Source organism: Ostrinia furnacalis, unplaced genomic scaffold (genome assembly GCF_004193835.3).
Source record: "Ostrinia furnacalis isolate ACB-3 unplaced genomic scaffold, ASM419383v2 OfSCF1110, whole genome shotgun sequence".
Classification (NCBI taxonomy): Eukaryota; Metazoa; Arthropoda; class Insecta; order Lepidoptera; family Crambidae; genus Ostrinia; species Ostrinia furnacalis.
This window is the reverse complement of record NW_021131349.1, coordinates 331,675-353,308: the sequence shown is the minus strand read 5'-3', so window position 1 is coordinate 353,308 and position 21,634 is coordinate 331,675. Positions and strand designations below refer to the sequence as shown.

The 21,634-nt window shown below is 36.9% G+C and overlaps 1 protein-coding gene across 1 annotated transcript in view; it reads right to left on the bottom strand.

Moving 5' to 3' along the window:
• Dscam4 (Down syndrome cell adhesion molecule 4) overlaps positions 1 to 21,634 on the bottom strand; it is a 244,667-nt gene that overhangs the window by 26,300 nt on the left and 196,733 nt on the right. Inside the window, 5 exon segments of the mRNA XM_028302377.1 lie at positions 8,895 to 9,014; positions 9,292 to 9,591; positions 10,824 to 10,985; positions 17,158 to 17,420; positions 17,805 to 17,949. Coding sequence (XP_028158178.1) covers positions 8,895 to 9,014; positions 9,292 to 9,591; positions 10,824 to 10,985; positions 17,158 to 17,420; positions 17,805 to 17,949 — 990 coding nt within the window.

Genomic DNA, 21,634 nt, shown 5'->3' with positions numbered 1-21,634 from the left:
ATAGATTTTGCTCCAAATGCAGCCCAGCCTTAGCTGCATTATTTAAGTAGCAGTGTTCTAGAGAGACATGTTGTAGTCGTGGTTAAGTCATTATTTATGCATTATATTCTGCCCTGAAGCTAAGTACAACGTTTAAAATTTCCAGCTGCATTATAAAATTTAACCGCTATGCAGTTGCCTTGGAGTTGTGTTCTGAACACTAAACAGGATTTGTTTTTCACTTCATAATCCATTGTTTTCAGTAGTTATATTTTGATTTTGCCTAGAATTTAATCAAATACAGTGTGAGTCACGTTAAAGTGTACATATGAAAATAGATTAAACTAGACCTATTTTTATCGACAAAAAAGAGGTCAAAAAATTTTTGAGATTTTTTTAAAAAATTTTATAGAATTTTTTTCTTCAAATTACTTATTGTAAAGAAAACGTAATAACTTTTAAACTAAACTGTATATCCTGATAAAATAAAAGCAGTAATAATGCTAAATAACAGGCGATACTAAAAAAGTACATAAAATACACAAAAAAGGCCAACAAATAATAAAAAATGATACTTTTTGAAAAAAATCTGCTTTAAAATTCGTGTTTTTTTGGTTATTTGATAAATGTCTCCAAAAAATGCCCCTATAACAGGTGGTTTTTATTACTTTGTATTATTCTCTATCGTATTATCTTTGTAAAACCAAAAATTGCATGTCTCTATCCCTATCACAACATTTGCTATGATCGTTTGAACAAAGGCCTGCTACAACATTATTCTCCGCTATAGGTAGAGACAATTTTAATTTTAACTAAAATGCTTATTTTACTTCGAAATCTTTTGTTTTTATTTGAAATCTAACTTGTCTTTATCAAAATTACAAATCTAGAGCCATTTTCAGTTTCCTTGTTAACGAAGCGTTGAATGGCGCACCCGGAGAGGCTTAATTCAAACGATCATTGCAAACGTTGTGATAGGGATAGAGACATGCGATTTTTGGTTTTACGAAGGTAATACGATAGAAAATAATACAAAGTAATAAAAACCACTGGTTATAGGGGCATTTTTTGGAGAAATTTATCAAATAACCAAAAAAACACGAATTTAAAAGCAGTTTTTTTTCAAAAAGTATCATTTTTTATTATTTGTTGGCTTTTTTTGTGTATTTTATGTATTTTTTTAGTATCGCCTGTTATTTAGCATTATTACTGTTTTTATTTGATCAGGATATACCGCTTAGTTTAAAAGTTATTACGTTTTCTTTACAATAAGTAATTGGAAGAAAAAAAAATTATATAAAAAATTAAAAAAAAATCTCAAAAAAAATTTAACCTCTTTTTTTGTCGATAAAAATAGGTCTAGTTTCATCTATTTTCATATGTACACTTTAACGTGACTCACACTGTATACTCTACAAGAATACTTGGGTACTAATAAAGAATTTGAAAAAGTAATGTACATTTGTTACGTGATCTTTTTTATGAATTGACCGTGCCAGACATGTCACCGTGATATCTCATCTCTCTAGCGATATATCGCGTGATGTTTGTCCCCTAGTGAATATAAGATTTTACTGAAAATCGAACAGTGATTTCGAACCGTTAGAAACAGATTCGATTTGCTAATAGCTGTTGTTTCCGAGTCTAAGGCAGTTACCAGTTTATTAGCCGGCGTAACAATCGCACACATCTGCATATCAACGGCATATTGATTTCAGAGCAATAAGCCGGGCGTAAGGGGAGCTTACCATACAGCTGTTTGCAAAGGCGTTGTATAGGCTTATAGGCTGTAGTGAGATTGCATTCTTGATTGCTTGTTAAGCAGATCATGTGATTTATTCCATGAAGTTGGTTGATAATTGGAAACCAGATGATAAAGAAGAATTCGGTAAAATAAGCCATGACGAGTAAGTAGGTAAACATTGCAATTGTGATATCAAATCCCAACTAATATTATAAATGCGAAAGTAACTCTGTCTGTCTGTCTGTCTGTCTGTCTGTCTGTCTGTTACGCTTTCCCGCTTAAACCTCGCAACCGATTTTGATGAAATTTGGCATAGAGATAGTTTGAGTCCCGGGAAAGAACATAGGATAGTTTTTATCCCGGTTTTTGAAACAGGGACGCGCGCGATAAAGTTTTTCTGTGACAGACAAAATTCCACGCGGGCGAAGCCGCGGGCGGAAAGCTAGTATTAAATAAAATATTGCAGCTATGGGATTTCAGTTACTTTAATATGATCGCTCATCGAAATGTGTATGATCATGCTTTGATAAGTATGACACGGTAACTGGAGTAGGTACAGACTGCTATTCGCAGATATTTTCCCCCTTTCTATTACTAGGAACTAATTTAAGCAATGTCTAGACCATACTGTAAACGAACTTAAGTCACTGACATAGCCCGACGGATTAGCAAGCTGAAGTGGCAATGGACAGATTGGGTAGGGCACATAGTACGCAGAACTGATGGCCGATGGGGCAACAAGGTTCTGGAGTTCGCACCGGAAAACGCAGCGTGGGACGTCTACCCACAAGGTGCACCAACAACCTCATAAAGGTAGCAGGAAGCCGCTGAATGTAGGCCGTTACCAATCGGGCGATATGGAAATCATTGGTGGAGGTCTATGTTCAGCAGTTGAAGTCTTGTGGCTGAAATGATGATGAGGCAATTTGTATTCTCTCGCACATTAAATCAGACAAGTATTTCTCATATTTTTATGAAACCTACAGTGATTTCCAATTTTCCCCTTTCAGCCGAGCGTTTTAAAAAGCTAAAGATATTGTTACCGAAATGAGGGTGCGACACCGGGAGATTTACAGGCGCTGGGTCGAGCCGCGTCGCGGCCGCTTGTAATTTATAGGCCACCACTTTGTTTACGGACCTCACATTTTTATGATTTACCGCTTATAATAAAACGGACGCTTTTAAAATGGAAATCTATTCCTTGGTGCTTGAAAGTTGGTCGATTACGGTTTAAGGGTCAGAAAACTGGGGCTCCTGATTTGAATATGTACAAAGTAATAAGAGTAGTTACTAGTCTTAGCTAATTCTTTTTGTGGCGTTTTCATGACTCCCAAAGGTGGCCATTGAAAATGGGGAAAGAATTATAAAAATAAAATTTTGTGAACACAAAAAAAATATGGTCATACCCGAATTCCCATTGCTTTAGTAGCTACAAGTAGGTACTTATGCTTTTTACGCATTAAAAAGTATTTTCACCTAATTGAGGACTGAACCCTGGACCCATTAGGGACCTCTCACCGCGCAATCAAGTCAACAAAATGCTAAATCCTGGATTGCAAAGTTAAACGTTTACTCGGGCCCTGCAAATAGGACGTAAGTAAGGAGTCTGTAAACTTTCTGGGGCTCGTGTCAAACCGAAATAAACAAGCGGGAAATACGATTACGGTTGGAAGCGGAACTGTTTACAAACTGGTCTCGAACGTGACCGGGGCGTTCGTCGACGGGAATCGAACTGGGGGATTTTCTTTTACGGCTGTTTGTAGCTAACAAGTTCTAGCAATGCTCCAGATCACAAATCTTCATTGAGGGTAGTATGGCATGGAAGTTGAGTGGCGACTGGTCGGCGCGGGCAAGTCGGTTAAGATATTAACCCAAATCGAATTACTTACAAAGCAACATTAGAAGCAATTGTAAGAGTAGCAGTAAAGTTACCAATAAAAACAACTGTATAAAGCCTCAATACTTGATCAGGTTTATGAAATTATAATGTTAAGGTGTGGGAAGTTTCAGCCTAATCGAACTGAAAACACTTTCAATATCTGCTTTAAAGTGAAATCCTTATGAAATGAAAATATCAAACCATATTTCCATTTCCACAAAGTCAATACAGCGTCAATGAAGTGGAGAACGTAGGTAGATATTATATCGACGCCCATTATCTCGTACTTATAACTAAGCCCCCCTACTTACTTTACGGTGGTTGACTCAAATCAATAAAGTTATGTATGCATCAAAAGCGTACGTATGTAAGCTAANCTAAGTAATTGGGCACAGTGTTAATTTCAACAACTATTGTAGTCAATATCAAGCTCTATCTAAAAAAGGTTGACTGTTTCAACCATATTTCACCACATTTGCTTTCCACAAAGCCAATACCGCGGTGCAGACACGCTCGGCTCGTCCTAGCCCGTCTCCAATAAACGGAGACGTATTGCCACGCCGCCCATCGAGTTTTCCGCCCCGACGCGCGTCCACACAACAAATTGTCCCCTAATATTGCTTCACAGGTGACCGAGTGCGAATGTGAGAAAAACACTTGTCACGTACGATACGAAGGCAGGATAGGACCTTTGATGTTAACGATGGAATAGTAATGAGCCGTTTTTGTTATGGAGAGATGGGTATTTCATTGTCTGAATGGAGCAGCGAAGCATTACGAAATTGTTTTTGGTTGATTCGATTTGCAATTCGAATGAGTGAAACGCTGTTTATAAAATGAATTTTTATTTTTTATTTAGCAAAACATCTACCATTGTGGTAAATTTTAATAGCTGTTATCGTGACTTTATTGTAATTCCACTGACCCAATATAGAGTTAATTTAAAATGACTAGCGCGATTCTCTAATTGCTTTTCAAGTAGTCAGCACACAGAGCACAAAGTACAGGGACAAGTCTAGCCGCCAACTGTCTCCTACAGCAAGAATGGCTGTGACACGCAGTTACAAGATAATATATTATAGTTACCAGACATTTTCAGTCTGCTAGATAAGGAATAATTGTGGCATATTTACTTCCTACCATTTTTACTATCGGTGCAATGAACTGAGCTTTAAAATCCATCACATACCTTCCTAAATCGGGTTACTCGATTCCGAAAACACAGGATACATCACAATACGATCGATTCGTTATCGGATATCACGTCCGAGTCGGGAAATTGCACCTATGCTTTTACCAGGAAAATACGTCAGTTTGATACGAGTTTTTCATTCGGATGACAGGAGAGCATCGGAAAACAATCCGTGGAATGCAAATCAAACATTACTTTCGGCTATCGTATTCCATTCCTATTTATATTACCGTTCAAAACTACCTGAAGTTTTGATACCTATTTAAATTTTGACGAAAAGCTCAAAAGCTGTAACATTATTTTTAATTAAATTAAATAAGAATCAGTAATATGTTATAATACATGCTCCTTCTATTCTAAATAACATTAACATGTAGTACCTTACTTAACACTATTCTAGCAGATGAATGTCTCCAATAAATTAGAGACCTATTGTATCGCTCATCGAGTTTCCGCTCAGACGCGCGTCTTCAACGAAGTCAATACAAACACTGTATTACTTCCACTGGTGACGAAGTTATGTTCACTACGAAGGCAAGAAAAAACAGCAAAAACTGAAACATACGTAGTTCATTTTATCGTCGACTTTACCACGTTTAATAAAACGTTTAAGCTATAGCTGAATTCATTCATAATGTAGTCAATTGATCCAACTTCTTCATTAAATAAAGCCTTGTCGGGGAAAGTATTTAAATACCAAAGAAATATTAAGAGGACGACAAAAGTAAGTAATCACCATCCATCATCCTGAAAATAATTAATTTTATCAACTGTTTTAATTAATCGTGCACCTCGGTAAAAAAGTCACCTTATAAAAGCCTAGCGCGACTGCTAATTATGAAAACTTTAAATTAATATTTCATACAAGCTTTTGTTCTGGCATGCCCGGCCATATGACCTACTTTAGAAATGCCTAGGTTAGGTCGCTGAAAAAACAATACAATTTGCTTATATGAGTCTTGGTGCAGAGAGAGATTTTTCTTGTTAGTAAGTTTACGTAGACACACACGACGAGTGAGAGAAAATGTTATGAAAATCTGACTGACGACGGCTGCAAAATATGACAAAACACGTTTTCTTCAAATTTTTCATTGATTCTGGCAATAAATATTTTCATTTTCATTTCATTTTCAAGTACAGTTTTCTTTGAAATACAAATATTTACTTGGAGCGTTTTTCAATCGATAACTTTACTAATAACCTATAGGTTATCTTTTTTCACAAATTAATAAAACTAACGTGCAATTTCTTAGCACATTTTTCTTTTATCGAGAATCCATTGAGGACCATATTATGGTCTAAGTCCCGATCGCTTCGAAGCGGCCGTCGTAAGGCGTTCAGAGCATTGAGAGAATGGGCTTCCTTTAATTTGAGCTAAGTACAATGGGACAGCGGACAATTTGCACGAGTTATCGGGGAGGCTGCGGAATTTTATAGAATTAAAATAAAACTGCCCCGACGAGGGCGTTTACATGGGAACTTTGCGCCATTACGTGACTCAGAAGGTATTATTGTGCGAAACTGAATTATGGCCGGAATGAAAGGTCGACATTGGTGGCTATTCAGTCTATTTATTTAGTTTTCTCCTTAGTGAATACAAAAGAGATGAAATTTGTCTTCTGCCTTGTAACTAATAACGTTATCTAAATCTAAATTATTATGATCCTAGTCGTTATTCTTTTTTTTAAAGCTGTTTCATGTAGCTTTTGTTTACGTTTATAATTTGTTTATTTTAGACATTCTGAACATAACTGTAGCATTATTTGCTATTTATTTACGTTTTCTACGATAAATACTGAGTTATATCATTCCTGATATCAAACGTTGTTTTATAACGGTCTGTACATAAAATCGTACCATCAAACGTTCGATGGCGGAAATCCAATTACTTTCGTAAACTGACACATTTGATTCGCACATTTAAGTCGGCTGTTAAAATAAGTAAGGCTTTCTTGGCGAAACGTCGAATATATTCGGCTGTTAATGTCTTTTTTACAACTGGGGGCAGCTCGGGGCTGGCTACAAAGCAATAATGACGCAAAAGAATTTTCATTTGAGTACGGTCGCGCGGCCCGCTCCGCCGAAGCTCATCGTGGTGACGACTTTCATCAAGACATTCCACAACTTTTCAAGGGATCGACAAAAAGATGCCTTCGTATTTATACGGTCTATACAGATATATTCGGCGCAAACTTTGATGATAAATTGAATGGATCCTTTGAGGTCAGTTGAATTAAATGACTGGCCTTAGACAATAGACGTTAATTTGGACGGAGCGCTGTGTGAGACTGGCAATTTTGGTGGACACCGCTCTATAAAATATTCATCAGGCGAAACTAGACTAACTTTGTTCGTGGTTCAGTCATAAAAGCAAGTACCAACACGTGTTGCAGTATAATAATAGTGTACGCCGGGGAGTTATCAAATCTGGCTATCCTAGACTTTTAGTTATATGGACTTTTTGGGTTTTTAGGGCTTAAAGTAAAGAAGATCGTAAACTGGTCATAAGTTCTGTCATATGATAATAACTTTTGAATTTTGAATGAAGGTTTCAAAAACATTTTTTACTGAATTAGAATAAAAAAGAAAAAATGTGCGATAGTTCGAATTTTATTGTATGTGTAGTGGACGCATAAAGAAGTCCGAACTGCAGTTGTCACGTTGCATTGGTGCGGCTACGCGCCAAAACAGATTTTCGTTGTGCTGAAAAAATTTCGTTTATCTTTTCATTTAATGATAGAGGTAGGTGTACCAGAATCTCATGGCAAACAAAAATATTGGAAAAGTGTGTCTTTCATATGGCAAATGTCTATGGCTTTATTGTCACCTGTCAAAGTAAATCAAGTGAACTGTCAGTCGCTGCAGAAATTTTGTAATCTCTTCATGCCTATTTGTTATTTTTGTGAAAAAGTCAAAAAAGCTCAAGCAAGTCATATTGTTTTCAATGTGTATTGTAAAATAAGGCATAATTCAAAGTCAATCTTTGATTTTAAAGCGCGTCGTTGAGTTGACAATAAGTTAGAGTGAAATTTGATACATTTAGTTTATTACCTAACTGCGTCAGAAGGAGGGTTTTTTAAATATTATTCTTATAATAGCTGCTTTATAGGGGGTTTCAGGTGTACCTCACAAATTGGTGCAGAAGAATGGTGAAAATGTTATGACCATGTAAATAAAATTGAAAAAGATTTCATCAAGTAAGATAGAATAATTGAAATGGTGGAAGAGCAATTTATTTGGCCCATTTATTGTCCCGAAGCAGTGGTAGGGTTAATATTGGGACGTGTAAAAGCGCTTTTTTAAAGCCTATTTGCAAAAATAAATGAATTTTATGAATTTTATAATAAATACCTCTTTATCTTGATCATCTATTGAAGAAAAGTGGAATCCTTGGAATCGTTTTCAAGTTCTGAATGAAGTGATTAGTTATAAGTATGATACATAATAAAATTAGTTACATAAAGTTATATACGATTTACTTATTTTTCAAGACATTTTCCTATTATTATTACTGACGGGATTGCTACCATGTACCTTAGTTTTGAGTTTCCAATATTTCGGCACTGTTGCAAGCACTATGGTCACGGAGTAACTGAAGAAATTAAAACCAGACATCGTTCAGATGTGCGTTCAAAAGACCTGAGATTTAAAAAAATCCCACGTTTTGTTTAAACAGTAAGCGAAAAAAAAGTGACTTGAAAATGGAATACAAAATGATAAGGTATGGTAAATGATAAGTCTTTATCAATGAAGAAGCAGAAGTTCAATTTCATGTGTCCTCCATCTAGGCTAGTTCCATCGTCACCCAAAGTTTGGCTGCGGTCTCAAATTTGGGCTTAATTGAGGTATTTTTTGGGGGAAANACAACAATTTCTAATGACCACTAAAGTTTAGTTACAGAGTATTTACTTAAGTTATCCTCTCGTGACGTAGCTCAGACAAGATTAAACTGAACTAATTTTACTGTGGTGAGACGAAAAGAAAAGATTGTCGCCAATTTATATGACTTAAATATTTTTTGTAAATAGGATACATAGGGCCGTCAAACGTCGAGCTAAAATTAAAAAAATGTATCTATGTATTTGTGGTTTTAGACTTACCTACGGCTTTCTTCCATGTAATACTAGGCTTCGGGTACCCGTCCGCTTGGCACTGCAGTGTGACGTCTTGGCCAGCCGCTACGGCCACGTCGTTCGGTTCCAAGCGCCACCTCGGTGGAACTGGTGTCAGAAAACCATATCTGATAAAACTACCTTCGATACAAAGAAGTTACGAGTTGGCAATAAACTAGACCTAAATTAATGTACAGACTTAACCATCGCAAAATACTACTTAGATTAAACGATAAAAATCTACAGAATTGTAGGATATTAAACGGTCACTGCTTATTTACAGCACAAAGAACACGACGAAATTCAGCTGGTGAAAGACCTAAGACAGACGAACTTTTCTTTTTTTTAAATATAAAATTACTTTAAAAACAAATAAGTTACTTACCATTGACGGTCAGTGGTACAGTGAACCGCTCTGAGCCAGCTACATTCGAAGCGATGCATGTGTAGTTCCCACTATGCAGCGACGTGATGTGCTCTATCACCAACGAAGCACTGTACTCGTCCATCCGTCTCGTGATGATCCCACTCGGCGCATACGGCGATGACGTCACCGGCTGCCCATTCTTCTCCCACCGAAACGCAATAGGCAAATCCCCCTCCAATATTTGACAAGAAATCGCCGCCCTCATCCCTTCCCTCAGAAAATTCGTGAGCGGTTGAATAGGCAGGATCTTCGGTTGAACTGAAATATCAAAAGCATTTCTTAATTTCTCGTTCAAGATGAAATTGTGCGGAAGCGTTTACTCACGGTTTTACACGCTAAACGCTACTTAGTCCAAATTATTTTGAGCAAATTCTTCTATTACATTTAAGTAAAAGTTAATTAGTATAAAATCTCCGTTTTCCTACCTCATCTCAGTGAGGAAATTTTGTACTGATTTTTTATATTTCCACTTTATTGCTCTATTAACCCGGAAAGCTAGAATTTTAACGCTCCGTAGATGCCGCGGGAACGGTAAACGCGCTAACTTTAATGAATTACGGATGAGTAACTCCGCCCCTCTTGAATTCGTGATTTTATAGCGCTTTAAATCTTACTACAGAAAATGAGAAAGTTTATACTCAAATTTCCACTGAAGCATGACGGGTATGTGGCAGTTGCCATAGGGATTCATGAGCTCACGAAACTTGTGTTATTGTACGGGAAGATTGTTCGGAATGGGTGAAACTTGATTAAGGAAGATAAAGCTTAACAGCTTTGTGGTGAGAATGCTGTTTTGTATCAAGTAGAGACGAAACAAAAGCTTTTACATACAACTCTCGTTGAATTGAAACTTGAAAATTCGGAATTCTACTAGTGTTTTTTGGTATTCCGAGTAATAAGTAGCTTGGGAATGAGTGGTCTGTTACTTAAACCGCTGAGATAATACTATAACAAAAGGCTGGACTTTTCTAGCAAGGCCATTTGGTACATTTCCATTAACACCACCAGGCTAATGTCTTTACTTCGAATCCTTGATAAATGTTGGTAAAAGTAGGTAGGTGTGTAACATTTTCACGATGCGATTACCTTTTTACCATTTATGAATGTCCTATAGGGGGAAGGAATCTAGACAGTACAGGGATAAAATATGTATATGATAAGTAAAAACTTTTGAATGGCTGTCCAAACCCAGTATCTGCACTTCTATGTCACGACTGGCCGCGTGTCGCTATCTTTTGGCCGGCTGTAACAGGTAACAGCGGGGTTACTCCGAAAAACGTCATCCGAAGTTTCGGATGTTGCCATCCCTCTCACACGAAGAGAGATGCCAGCATGAGCGACGGTGAAAGATAGACCCGAAACTACGTAAACAGCATTTCAGAGTAGCCCCACAGGTCCCAGCGTCCTCTCCGCACTGTGTCTGCTCCACTATCAAGGTCTCATTGGGGTAACCCTTCTGTTGTAAGTTCAGTCTCAAAGTCTCTACAAACCCAGTATCTGTACTTCTACGTCTCGTCTGGCTGCATGCCGCTGCCTATTGGCCGCCTGGCAGGTGTAGGTCCCGGCGTCTTCCCCACGCTGTGTTTGCTCCACTATCAGGGTCCCATTGGGGAATACCTTCTGTCTTCTGTTCAACGGCAGCGTTTGACCATCTGTGACAATAGAGAGAAATTATAAATTTGATAATTAATGTAGATCTTCTTCTTCTTCTTCGAAAAGAATGTAGATAATTAGTGTGGTTGTTTTCCACGGTCGATGAAACATAGTATGTATAATATGATGTCGTGCCCTGCATGCCCAGACAACTGCACGCAGGAAGATTTAATGAATGCCACTGACAACGCCACTCTTGTAGCAGAGTTTTGGGCTGACATTGTGTAGGTTTATTGTCGACACGACAAAAAGAAGAGAACAGTTAGGAATGTGCTGTAACTTCATCTATTGTTCTACCAGTCACGTCCATATATATATAGGCTTCTTTTTTTATGGCGTCTCCATTATCTATTAATTTTATAAAAGCACGCAAGCAATACCTACAGAAATATTAACTGAGCCAGTTAATTTTGCAAAATGTAGCATCCAAAAATTACACACACACACAAAAGCCGCAAAAAGTTACTCTACGTTATGTTACAAAATGTTATGCAAATGTTATTCTCCTGAAAAGTAACTTCGGTGTGGATGCACCCATAAAACATGAATCTGGATCTTCAGGTATAATACTTTATGGCAACTGCTAAAATAATCATATGAAAAGTGGCGTAAAATGTTCTGGAATTGCGTATAAAAGTAAGCCCTTATAACATTGGGTATACTTAGCACTTTATCGCCATATACACTTAAAAATAACACTTATTTTACTACACTCCATAAGAGCAGCGGAATCTTTACGACTGGAATTTACGTGGACTCTACAATATTCGCGCAGACTAAGAAAACGGTGTAAAAAGTATTTTTCAGTAGCTTTTGGATTCGGTGGGCCCATTAAGACAAAAGTGCTGCAACTCGATATTTTAAATTGTATATTTTTTGGCATACTTAGGCAGGTACTAAAATGAGCATAAGTGACGTACTAAATAATAAATAAATAAATAATAACTACTATTAGATTGTGAATTACGACATTACAAACACAAACGTCTCGTATAGCTGTAAATATAGTACCTAAATGATGATTTTTTAATTTTTTCCCTTTTTTTTTTACAATATATTTAACTAGCTTTCCGCCCGCGGCTTCGCCCGCGTGGAATTTTGTCTGTCACGTCAATGTTATACAATGTTTCTGTCACAAATAAACTTCTTTTTGTATAAAAGGTAGGCAAGAAAATGCAATGAAAATATTTTAAATTTTACAATGGCCGACAGCCCTACAAGCTGATATTTGGCCGCCTTCCACGCCCAATTTCCAAATTAAAAATCGGGGTATGTAATAAAAATAGGACGGCGGTTTGACGAAAAAATGTTAACACATCGGCGGAATTGGGCCGCCGCGCCGGTTTTTGGAGAACAGCTGTTCGTTAGCAGTGTTTTTAATTTGCACTTATGTAATGGTTTGTGTTTTTTAATATCGAGCCAACTTCCTTTAAAAGTATGTGTAGTTTTTATCCTAGCGGAATTATTAAATAGTAAGCTTATGGTTCAATTTGCACAGTTAAGCCTCTATTGTGTAAGTGTTATTATGTTAGAAACAAAGCTTTCATATTATTATCTAATCTATTATATTTTAATACAGTTCTAAGCAAATTAACTGCAAATTGAACTAGCTACGGCCCCTCATAGATTTGTTCGAATTAAGTATTCTCTTTCACACTTTACTGAAATATAAAGGAATGTTCATTAACCCTTTAATCTATTCGAGAGCGGCCTTCTATCAATGCAGGTATCAGAATGCTGAGCTCGCTTAATGAGGTCCTGCAAAGATAAGGCGTTCGGACAAGGGTCACAGAACACGACAAGGGTGTGGTCACCAAAAACGTTTCGCCTTTATATCTAACCCCGTAAAGCCTTATTTACAACCGTGGGAGGACTGTACAACTGAACGGTCTCTCGAAAATTCGAAAAACATTTTTCTTGGGCGTTACGAAATTAAAGCGAGTTGATGAGGGCTAAATTGCGAATAAATCAAATTTTTGTCCGATGAAAAATAAGTGGATTTTATATTCTAATAACATTGTTCATATTATTAAAGAAAACTCGTATACCTAGAGGCAAACAAGTCAAGGGCGATCTTATATTATTTTTATTCTTGATTAGTTTCATATCTTAATTAGTAGTTAGTATTGTAGACGAAGATGGATTAAGAGGGAAAAACAGTTGGAATAACTCAGATTTGCCCTTAATTGGACATTGCGGAGGTGTCTCGGTTATTAGATTGTGGGACGCAATTTTCTCTAAGGATATTGCCGTGGGTATAACATAAACATCTCTGTACGGTATAAGATAAAAATCTCCAGAAAAGAACGGATAGTTTGGTTAGACGTTGTTTCTGCGAAAATTGGATAGTATGTGCCTTAGAGATAGAGTGACAGGTAGGCATATTTTTGTAGGATTATTTGTAATGGTCTGTACTTATGTAAATTAGCCTTTGTTGCGTCATAATAGGTTGCGCTTGAAGGTCGTGAGGTCTTTTGTGTTATTTTATAAGGGATTTAATCTAAAAGGAAAATGTATCACATAATGTGGAGAGAAAATTAACTATGAGTAGTTTGGCTTTCTGAATGTTTGAAGTTCTTCAGTCAGTTTCTTATAAGAGTTTCCATAACGACCTGTTGCTAAGTAGACGAAGTAAGTTTAACCTCCGAGCCTTAATTTGATACTGTTCAAGTCATAAAGTGTCGTCTCATTAGGTCGCGTTGTTGAAGAGCGTTTGTGGGATTTCTTTGATAGGTACTTGATATTAGTGTAAAATATATTTTGTTATAGCGATACGAGAAACCTTGTTGATACTTCAGCATGAAAGGTTAATTGAAATATAAGCTTATTATCATCGAGCAAAGCTTATTTATTTGTGTGACATCTGACTCAGTAATTTCACTTATCAGAAAATAGAATCATATTGGAGATTATAATATTAATTTACTTAATTATAGCATTGACCTTTAATAATATTTAAGCATACTTTACCTTTACTTTTACCTAGATAACGAGCAACATTTATTGGATTGCTAAATGTTTTCATACAAAATAGGTACCTCGTGAAAAGTATAAGTACGTTGCGATTGAATTATTCCCACACCGTCTACTTACTCATTTTGAATATTACACGTTAGCATAATAAAATAAATGGCTTGTCATACCTACAATGCAAATGGAGGGTTGTTGAGATGCCTCCATACTGAGTGAGACATTAAAGGGTGAAAGGTGAAATAATTTAAGTATATTAATGTGTATTTTATATGGTTTAGCAAATATTAAAGACAGAATAGAAATAGAATAGGTCAATAGAGTAATGATTAGGTTAGGTCGTTGTGAAATTCCTTGGGGGAGGCCTTTGTCCAGCAGTGGACGTCTAATGGCTGTAACGAATGAATGATTAGGTTATTGTTTATGTTAACGGATACAGAAATATTTCTACACGATAAATATACGCATACAAATGTACATACTCTATGCTATAAGACACGGGCTGGTTTGATTAAAGATAGATAGAACATACTTTCTTGCAAACCCCACAAGACAAGATAATAAAATAAAACAAAATTTATCTAGTTATTGTGGAAATAGGAAGTAATGAATCTCGAGGAAAATTTTGTCCGGCACCTACTCTATTGAAGTGAATTTCTGACAATATCGTTTATCAGAAACCGATCATGATAGAATGCTGAATAAATAAACATAAATTCCCTTTACCTCGGGGTCTTCTGTAACTAACGACATTGTATTGGAGATGCAGGAAAAGATTTGGGAAAATGAAAATCAGAGCACCCGTGAACGAGCAATGGGCCTGAATACGCTTTGTGTAAGGTTGAATAAGATATTTTGTCTCGAACTTATTTGGAGGATGCCCTGAAAAAGTAAAATGTATTTTATTTACTTGACATTATATCAACTAAGCGTTTTTGTTGCACATAGTTATCTTGCATTACGCTCTCTAAAAACCAAGTCGAGTGCGTTGAAAGATAAGCAGCAGTGTTATGTGCTTCTAGTTACAGATAAAATATCACTGTTTGAAACTACACTATCTAATCTTCACCTCCCTTTTGCTATAGAAAGGAACAGGCAGATTTTGTGATATAAATTATTTAAAAAAAGATTAGGTTTGATTTTCATTTCTAAGGCTGACTTGCACCAGATAACAAATACCGTAACTATACGTTAACCGGTGTTTTTTGTATGGAGTTTGACAGATTTTTGACGTTTGTCAAAAGTAAGATGGTGCAACTTAGCCTTATTCTATCTCTACTTCTACGAGTATACGAAGTCAATTACAAAGTTCTTAACAAAGTATAATATAATCCAGTAAACATAATTTACTTTGAGTAGTAAACTTTCAAAGAATATTTTAAGCGAATACGTCGCAAAATACATAACAATATTCCGTGCCAGAAAACTTTTGGAGATTTTTTTGCATTAACAAGTGATGAAAGAGAAAAAGGACGAAAGCCTAAGAAGCCCCGGTGGCAATTCAATTTCGAGTCGTGATGTACGGCGTGGAAATTATGTCAATTTTTTACCATTAAAACACGGAAATGGTGGGAAATATTCGCAATAAAGGCTGGCTACGTTTTTTGGTTTCTTTCTGTTCAGTTGCCGAAGGTTAATATTTGATTCTCCGCTCCCAAATTGTTTGATGTCTACCTTAATTCATATTGAAGAAACATTGACTATAAAATTGGTAGAAAATGAGAGTAATTTGGTATAACTATAAAATATTATAATTTCGGTCGAACTTTAAGTCGAATAAGCAAGATTTATGTAAAACTAGCTGACCCGGCGAACTTTGTTCCGCCTTAATGGCAATAAATAAGCAGACTTTATTTTAATTTCGAACGGGATAAAAAGTATCCTATGTCCTTCTCCTGGCTCTAAACTACCTCCCTGACAATTTTCAGCTAAATCGGTTCAGCCGTTCTTGAGTTATAAGCGAAGTAACTAACACGACTTTCTTTTATATATATACATAGATATCTTTTTGGACAATCCGGTTCGAATTGGGAACAGTTGTACAAAGTAATTTTTTTTTTAATCGAACTTATGTTCTCTGGATGAAGTAGAGATGGCAAGAATACAACGTTAACTAAATAAATAAATTAGAATATTTATTAACATGTTATTTATGTCATTATCCTGATGAAAATATTCTCAAGATAAGGTTAACAAAGCGTACAAAGTTGACACAGATGGTTTTATTGAAGGCAAGCCAAGTTTTAACGGTGCTATAAAAACTTTGCCAGTTAAATTCAATGATTACTTCTCACTCAGCGGTTTCGTAAATGACAAAACATCAAGTTGTTAACGTTTTTATTCAAAGCAGCACTGATATTCATGAAAGGCGCGATATACCTACTTTGTTGAAAGGTAGGTAAAGGAACCTTTATATGATTTAGTAGCAAACTTATAGTTATTAAGAACGATGTAACAATTCATTGAATCATCAGTTTAAGAGAACAGCAGCCGCTTTATTTTTTGAAAAGAGGAATCCGCATTTTCTGAGCCGACGGTTGTTTCAGCAAAACGTTGTAGGCAATAGCTAAAGTATTGAACGATACGTTAGGAGTTAAGCGGCGATTGGTAACATAAAACGCGTCTCCGCGACACAAGTGCGCGTTATATTGTGGGTGGCTGCGTGCCAGCGCGGTGAATATCGGTTCAGCGAATTTGGCAAAGAACGGCGACGGAATTACCCAATCAGCTGTCTTGGTGGCGCTTCACCCAAGTATGTAATTAGGGCCGCTATTTGCTCAGAAATATAGCGATATAGTTCCATAATTTCTCCACTCCCTGATAGATAGTTACTACTGCTCTAAGCCTAGGCGCAGACCATCGATTTTTCGTCGACCGATAGTTTAATCTTGCAATTGATTAGTATGGGCATATATGGAAGTGCGCACATTACACCGATTTGATTTGGCCGATTCTTCATACAAATTAAAATCGGGCCCAACTATCGGCCAACTAAAAATCAATGGTCTGCGCCTAGGCTAAGATATACTAAAAGAGTAAAAAGCAAAAGACGACAATCGCCTTTCAAGAATATTCAGCGCCGTATTTTTCCGTCACTCGATTTCTTGAAAAGATACGTGATAGCTTCACATTGCTTTGAGCAGATACGTGCTGGCATGTTACAGACGTATTAAAAAGAAAAAGTAAAAGGCGTCAACTTACCCCTTTCCCAAGAAATGGATTCAATCGGGTATCCAGCGACGGGGCACTTGATATTCAAGTCACTGCCCGCTACTGCTGTGACCTTCGGCATCTCCCGTATATACGGCAGGCCGTATACGTTGACACGCGCCGCATGCAACGCCTTGCCTGCAGTGTTGCTAGCAACACAGGCGTATTCGCCGCCATCTTGTTCTGTCACCCGACTGATGTTAAGATGGCTGACCACGTCGTCTTGTAGAGTTACGTGCTGGCCTACTACGAACCTGGTAAAAAAGAAATAGGTAGGTATGTCTGAGTGAAATAAAAATTGGTATGCTACGTCGCCGTCGCATAGACGAAATTCTATTTGTCTACGACGCTACGCGACGTGGACGCCAATAATGTTCAACGCACTTATACAGCATTTTGTAGGATTTTCGAAACGGTCATTCGTAATCAATGGGGATCGGGACAATGCAGATCTACAAATAGAACAATGTTCCGAAATTCAAGTGTCGCAGTTTGCTGAAACACGAGGCAATAGTTTCGGTTCTATTGATACCACTCATTAATATAAAATAGACCCTACATCAATTTGAACAATTCTATACGGTTGGAACCCTCTAAATAAGTAGGTAGGTATTTTTCCGAAGCCTTTCTGAACTTACCGAGAATTAGTAGGTATTGGAAATCCATCAAGTAGCCAAGTGAACTGCGGAGGCGGGTGTCCCATGGCCACGCACTTCAGAGACACGCTGGGGCCTGGTTGGAGGGTTTGTTCCGAAAACCAGTACACCAACTCGGGCTTTGATTCTGTGCAAAGAAAAAACATTGTTAAAGCGCTAATTAACGCTGAGAGGATAGAAGCAGATTCCTAATAAGACAACAAATTATTTCGTGAAAAGTATTACATAATCGGTAGCTTTTCGTGATAAGGTTTCTCTATAATTTTTATTAAAAACTATTATGATGAATGATGGAATATTCTGTTCAAAGCAGCAAAAGTGCACTGGATCAACAAAGAAGCTTAAAAAATGTAGCGATGAAATTCCACACCAGTAAAAACATTGTAAATATCGTTTTTCTATCTGTATTTGAGTAGTGGAAATGAAAATAATATATTTTGTGTTGGCATTTACGAGTAGGTACTTATTAGGTACAGCGTTTGTATACTTTTTTGAATTTTAAAACAAAATACCTATGCACGATATACTTTATCATGCTATTGACGTAGCAGTGTGATTAGCTACATATTTGTCGTCAAAAAGTATTATAATTTGGTGAAAATATGGAAATAACACGAAAACGTATTATCCCTTAACATTAACCGTTAGAGTTAATAAAACTAAGCTCATTACCCCAATGAACATTCTGTAACCGTTTATTGCCGGCGGTATTACTTCCAGGCTAATAGTTTCAGAATAAGCTTGAAAAAGGCGTCATACTTTTATTAGTGAAAGGGATGAACGCGGCTTAGGTGGGGTGAATCTGAACCCCATTTTAATTTGCGCACCAGTGGGTTCTGGCTGAGATGGCGGAGCTGCAAATCCCTCCGCTAGGCTCGGAGGCACGCCGCTCTGGAGTTGGGCACATTCGGATAATTTAATGAATTAAAAACGGCCGAAGTGCGTGACGGGTAGGGCATTGTGGGATTCCGTAGGTTTAACGGTTAAACGATATTTTCTATCTAAGTATTTCTTCTTGTTTTCTTGATATGATAACTTGCGACACGTAAAAGCTAACCAAACACTAGTAAAAAATGTCTAAAAGATAATCGTAAATCTAGTCGATGAGTCGAGTAGAAAACCTATGTGTATGAATTTAGGTGCGATTAGTAAAGAATCTTTGAGCTAAGCCGTGGACAAAGGAACCAACAGACGGACTGAAACTTTCAAGAGTTCCATAATGTTACTATAGCATGTAATAAACTAATTTGAATTTGAATGTTTAACTACAGAACCCTAAAATTTTCTGCGATTTTCCTCAGCAACGGGGCTTAACAGATAATACTGCAACTGTACTGTTTTATTTATATGAAAGCTTTAGGAAATTGGAGAGAATACAAATAGATTTCCATCGATAAGGACTAATTTATTATTTGTAGCCGAATAAGCTTTCTCTATTGCGTTGTCCTTTGTGCTATACGAGGGCCGGCTGATAATTTCGCGGCCTAAGGTACNGGGCATCTATCTTCCTCTTTTCCAAGTCGCGTACTGTCACTATAGCATGCAATAAAATAATTTGAATTTGAATGTTAACTACAGAACCCTAAAAATTTTCTGCGATTTTCCTCAGCAACGGGGCTTAACAGATAACTGTACTGTTTTATTTATATGGAAGCTTTAGGAAATTGGAGAGAATGGAATAGATTTGCATCGATAAGGACTTATATATTATTTGTAGCCGAATAAGCTTTCTCTATTGGGTTGTCCTTTTCGTCCGTTTTGTATATTATCATCATCATCATTTCAGCCATAGAATGTCCACTGCTGAACATAGGCTACCCCCAGTGATTTCCACAATGGCCAGTTGGTAGCGGCTTGCATCAAGCGCCTTCTTGCTACCCTCTACCCTGCGCTTTCCACTCCAGAACCTTGCTGGCCGTCAGTTCTGCGTAATATGTGCCCTGTCCATTGCTACTTCAGTTTGCTAATCCATCGGGCTATGTCAGTGTTTGTATTATTATGCCTGTTGCTTATGCAAAGGTTCCCCAGTCTTTTGGATTAGCATTTAGCTTCTTCCATATTTTGACGCACAGGCATCTAATCCCGAACTCTCATAAAATATTCATTATTATAAGGACGCTCCTCTATACCATCTATACAGGGTGACTTTGAAATGTTGTGCAAAATTTTAAGAAGCTACTCAGAATCAGTTACTTACATAATCGATTTACGTAAAGAACAATAAAATGTTTCATACTTATTTATTGCTGAAAATGGCAGCGTGGATAATTTACTTCATTCATAGAAAAATAGGTCTACGCACGTCACGATATTTCCACTACAAAATTATCACTTCACGGGATTTATTGCAACAATATCTATTTTAACGGTAAATAATATTTACCCTCCCGACGTTTCGGCTCGGTTGCACGAGTCATGGTCGCGGGCAGACTGAAGAGATGCGGCGTCGTCTGCTCCGGCGCGATGAGTTTTCTTCATAAAGTGATAATTTTATAGTAAAAAATGCAACATAATAGTTTAAAATATTATATTTCCACTACAGTTACCTAATAGTTATGACAGCGCGTGAATATAAGCCTTAGCCTTTATAACGTAAGGTATTACGATTAAAAATAATTACTACGATAAAGCCATATTGTAACACAGAAACTATAACACCTACAAACTTGTTTGATAAGGTGTGGACCTTGTAAGGTGTGGACATCCGCTAAGAACGAATTTTACGAAACGACCCCTAAGGTGGTAAAACGGGGTCCACGCGTACGAAGTCGCGGGCGGCCGCTAGTTGTCTATAGAGCTTATTATAAAAAGTTAGCAACACCTTGCAATGTCATCCTGTATAACGCAGCGTCGGATATCAGGTTAATTTTGAATATTAAAGGTGACGTGTCAAATAGGCGGCTTCACTTAATGAAAAGGAGATTTGCGGCGGCTTAGCAAAATTAACCTCTGACCTCTGTTATAAAATCCTCCTTTCACACTTGTCCGTTTAATTCCTTTGGTTGTTTTGTAATGAAACGGGCATTATCGTATTTTTAAAACCCTTACAAAAAGGGCTTAGAGAAAAGCCTAGTCGTAACTCTAGAGGTATTAGCGTAGTTTAATGTACCTAAATACTACCAGTTTATAATAGTTGCTTCCAAAGCTAGTATAAGCCTTGTTTTATAATTATACCTACCACAATAAAATTGCTAAAATTGAAGAAGAATTGATAAAATGATATTAATGTTACCTTTTCAATTGTACGAGTATTGCCCTAACACTCATAAATTCACATAATATTTGCACAGATAAAAGAAGGTGATCGACTGAATAAAATATCAGAAAAACCTTCAGATAAGAATAGAGACTGGAATGTTCACTGAACTCAAGGTATTGGGTAGAAAAGTATTTTAGTCTAGTACCTATAATATAATTTCAATGCTCAAACACTTTACATATTTTAGTAGTTGTACCTTTTTCAGTTCACGCGTGATACGGGTAAAAGATGGAACACGACCTCTCGTTTAAAACGTGGCATTTTTCTGCTCATTGCATTTTATTGGCTGGAGTAAAAACAAAAAATCTGCACCACGCTGTAAAAGTGGCACAAGTTTTTATGCCACATTATAAATGGTGCAATAAAGAGTGGATCAAATTTATGTGTAGTTTTCCCGTGGGCGCCGTGCGACCGGGTCGACGAAATGTAATAATAAAGTGGCCCTTGTCCCTTCATTAGAGAGCACATTATCCTGGGATATTTGCTTTGCCGAGGATACGGGTTTTTGTTCGGCAGGATTTAGATGAGCAGTGATAACAAAAAGTTTAACTAT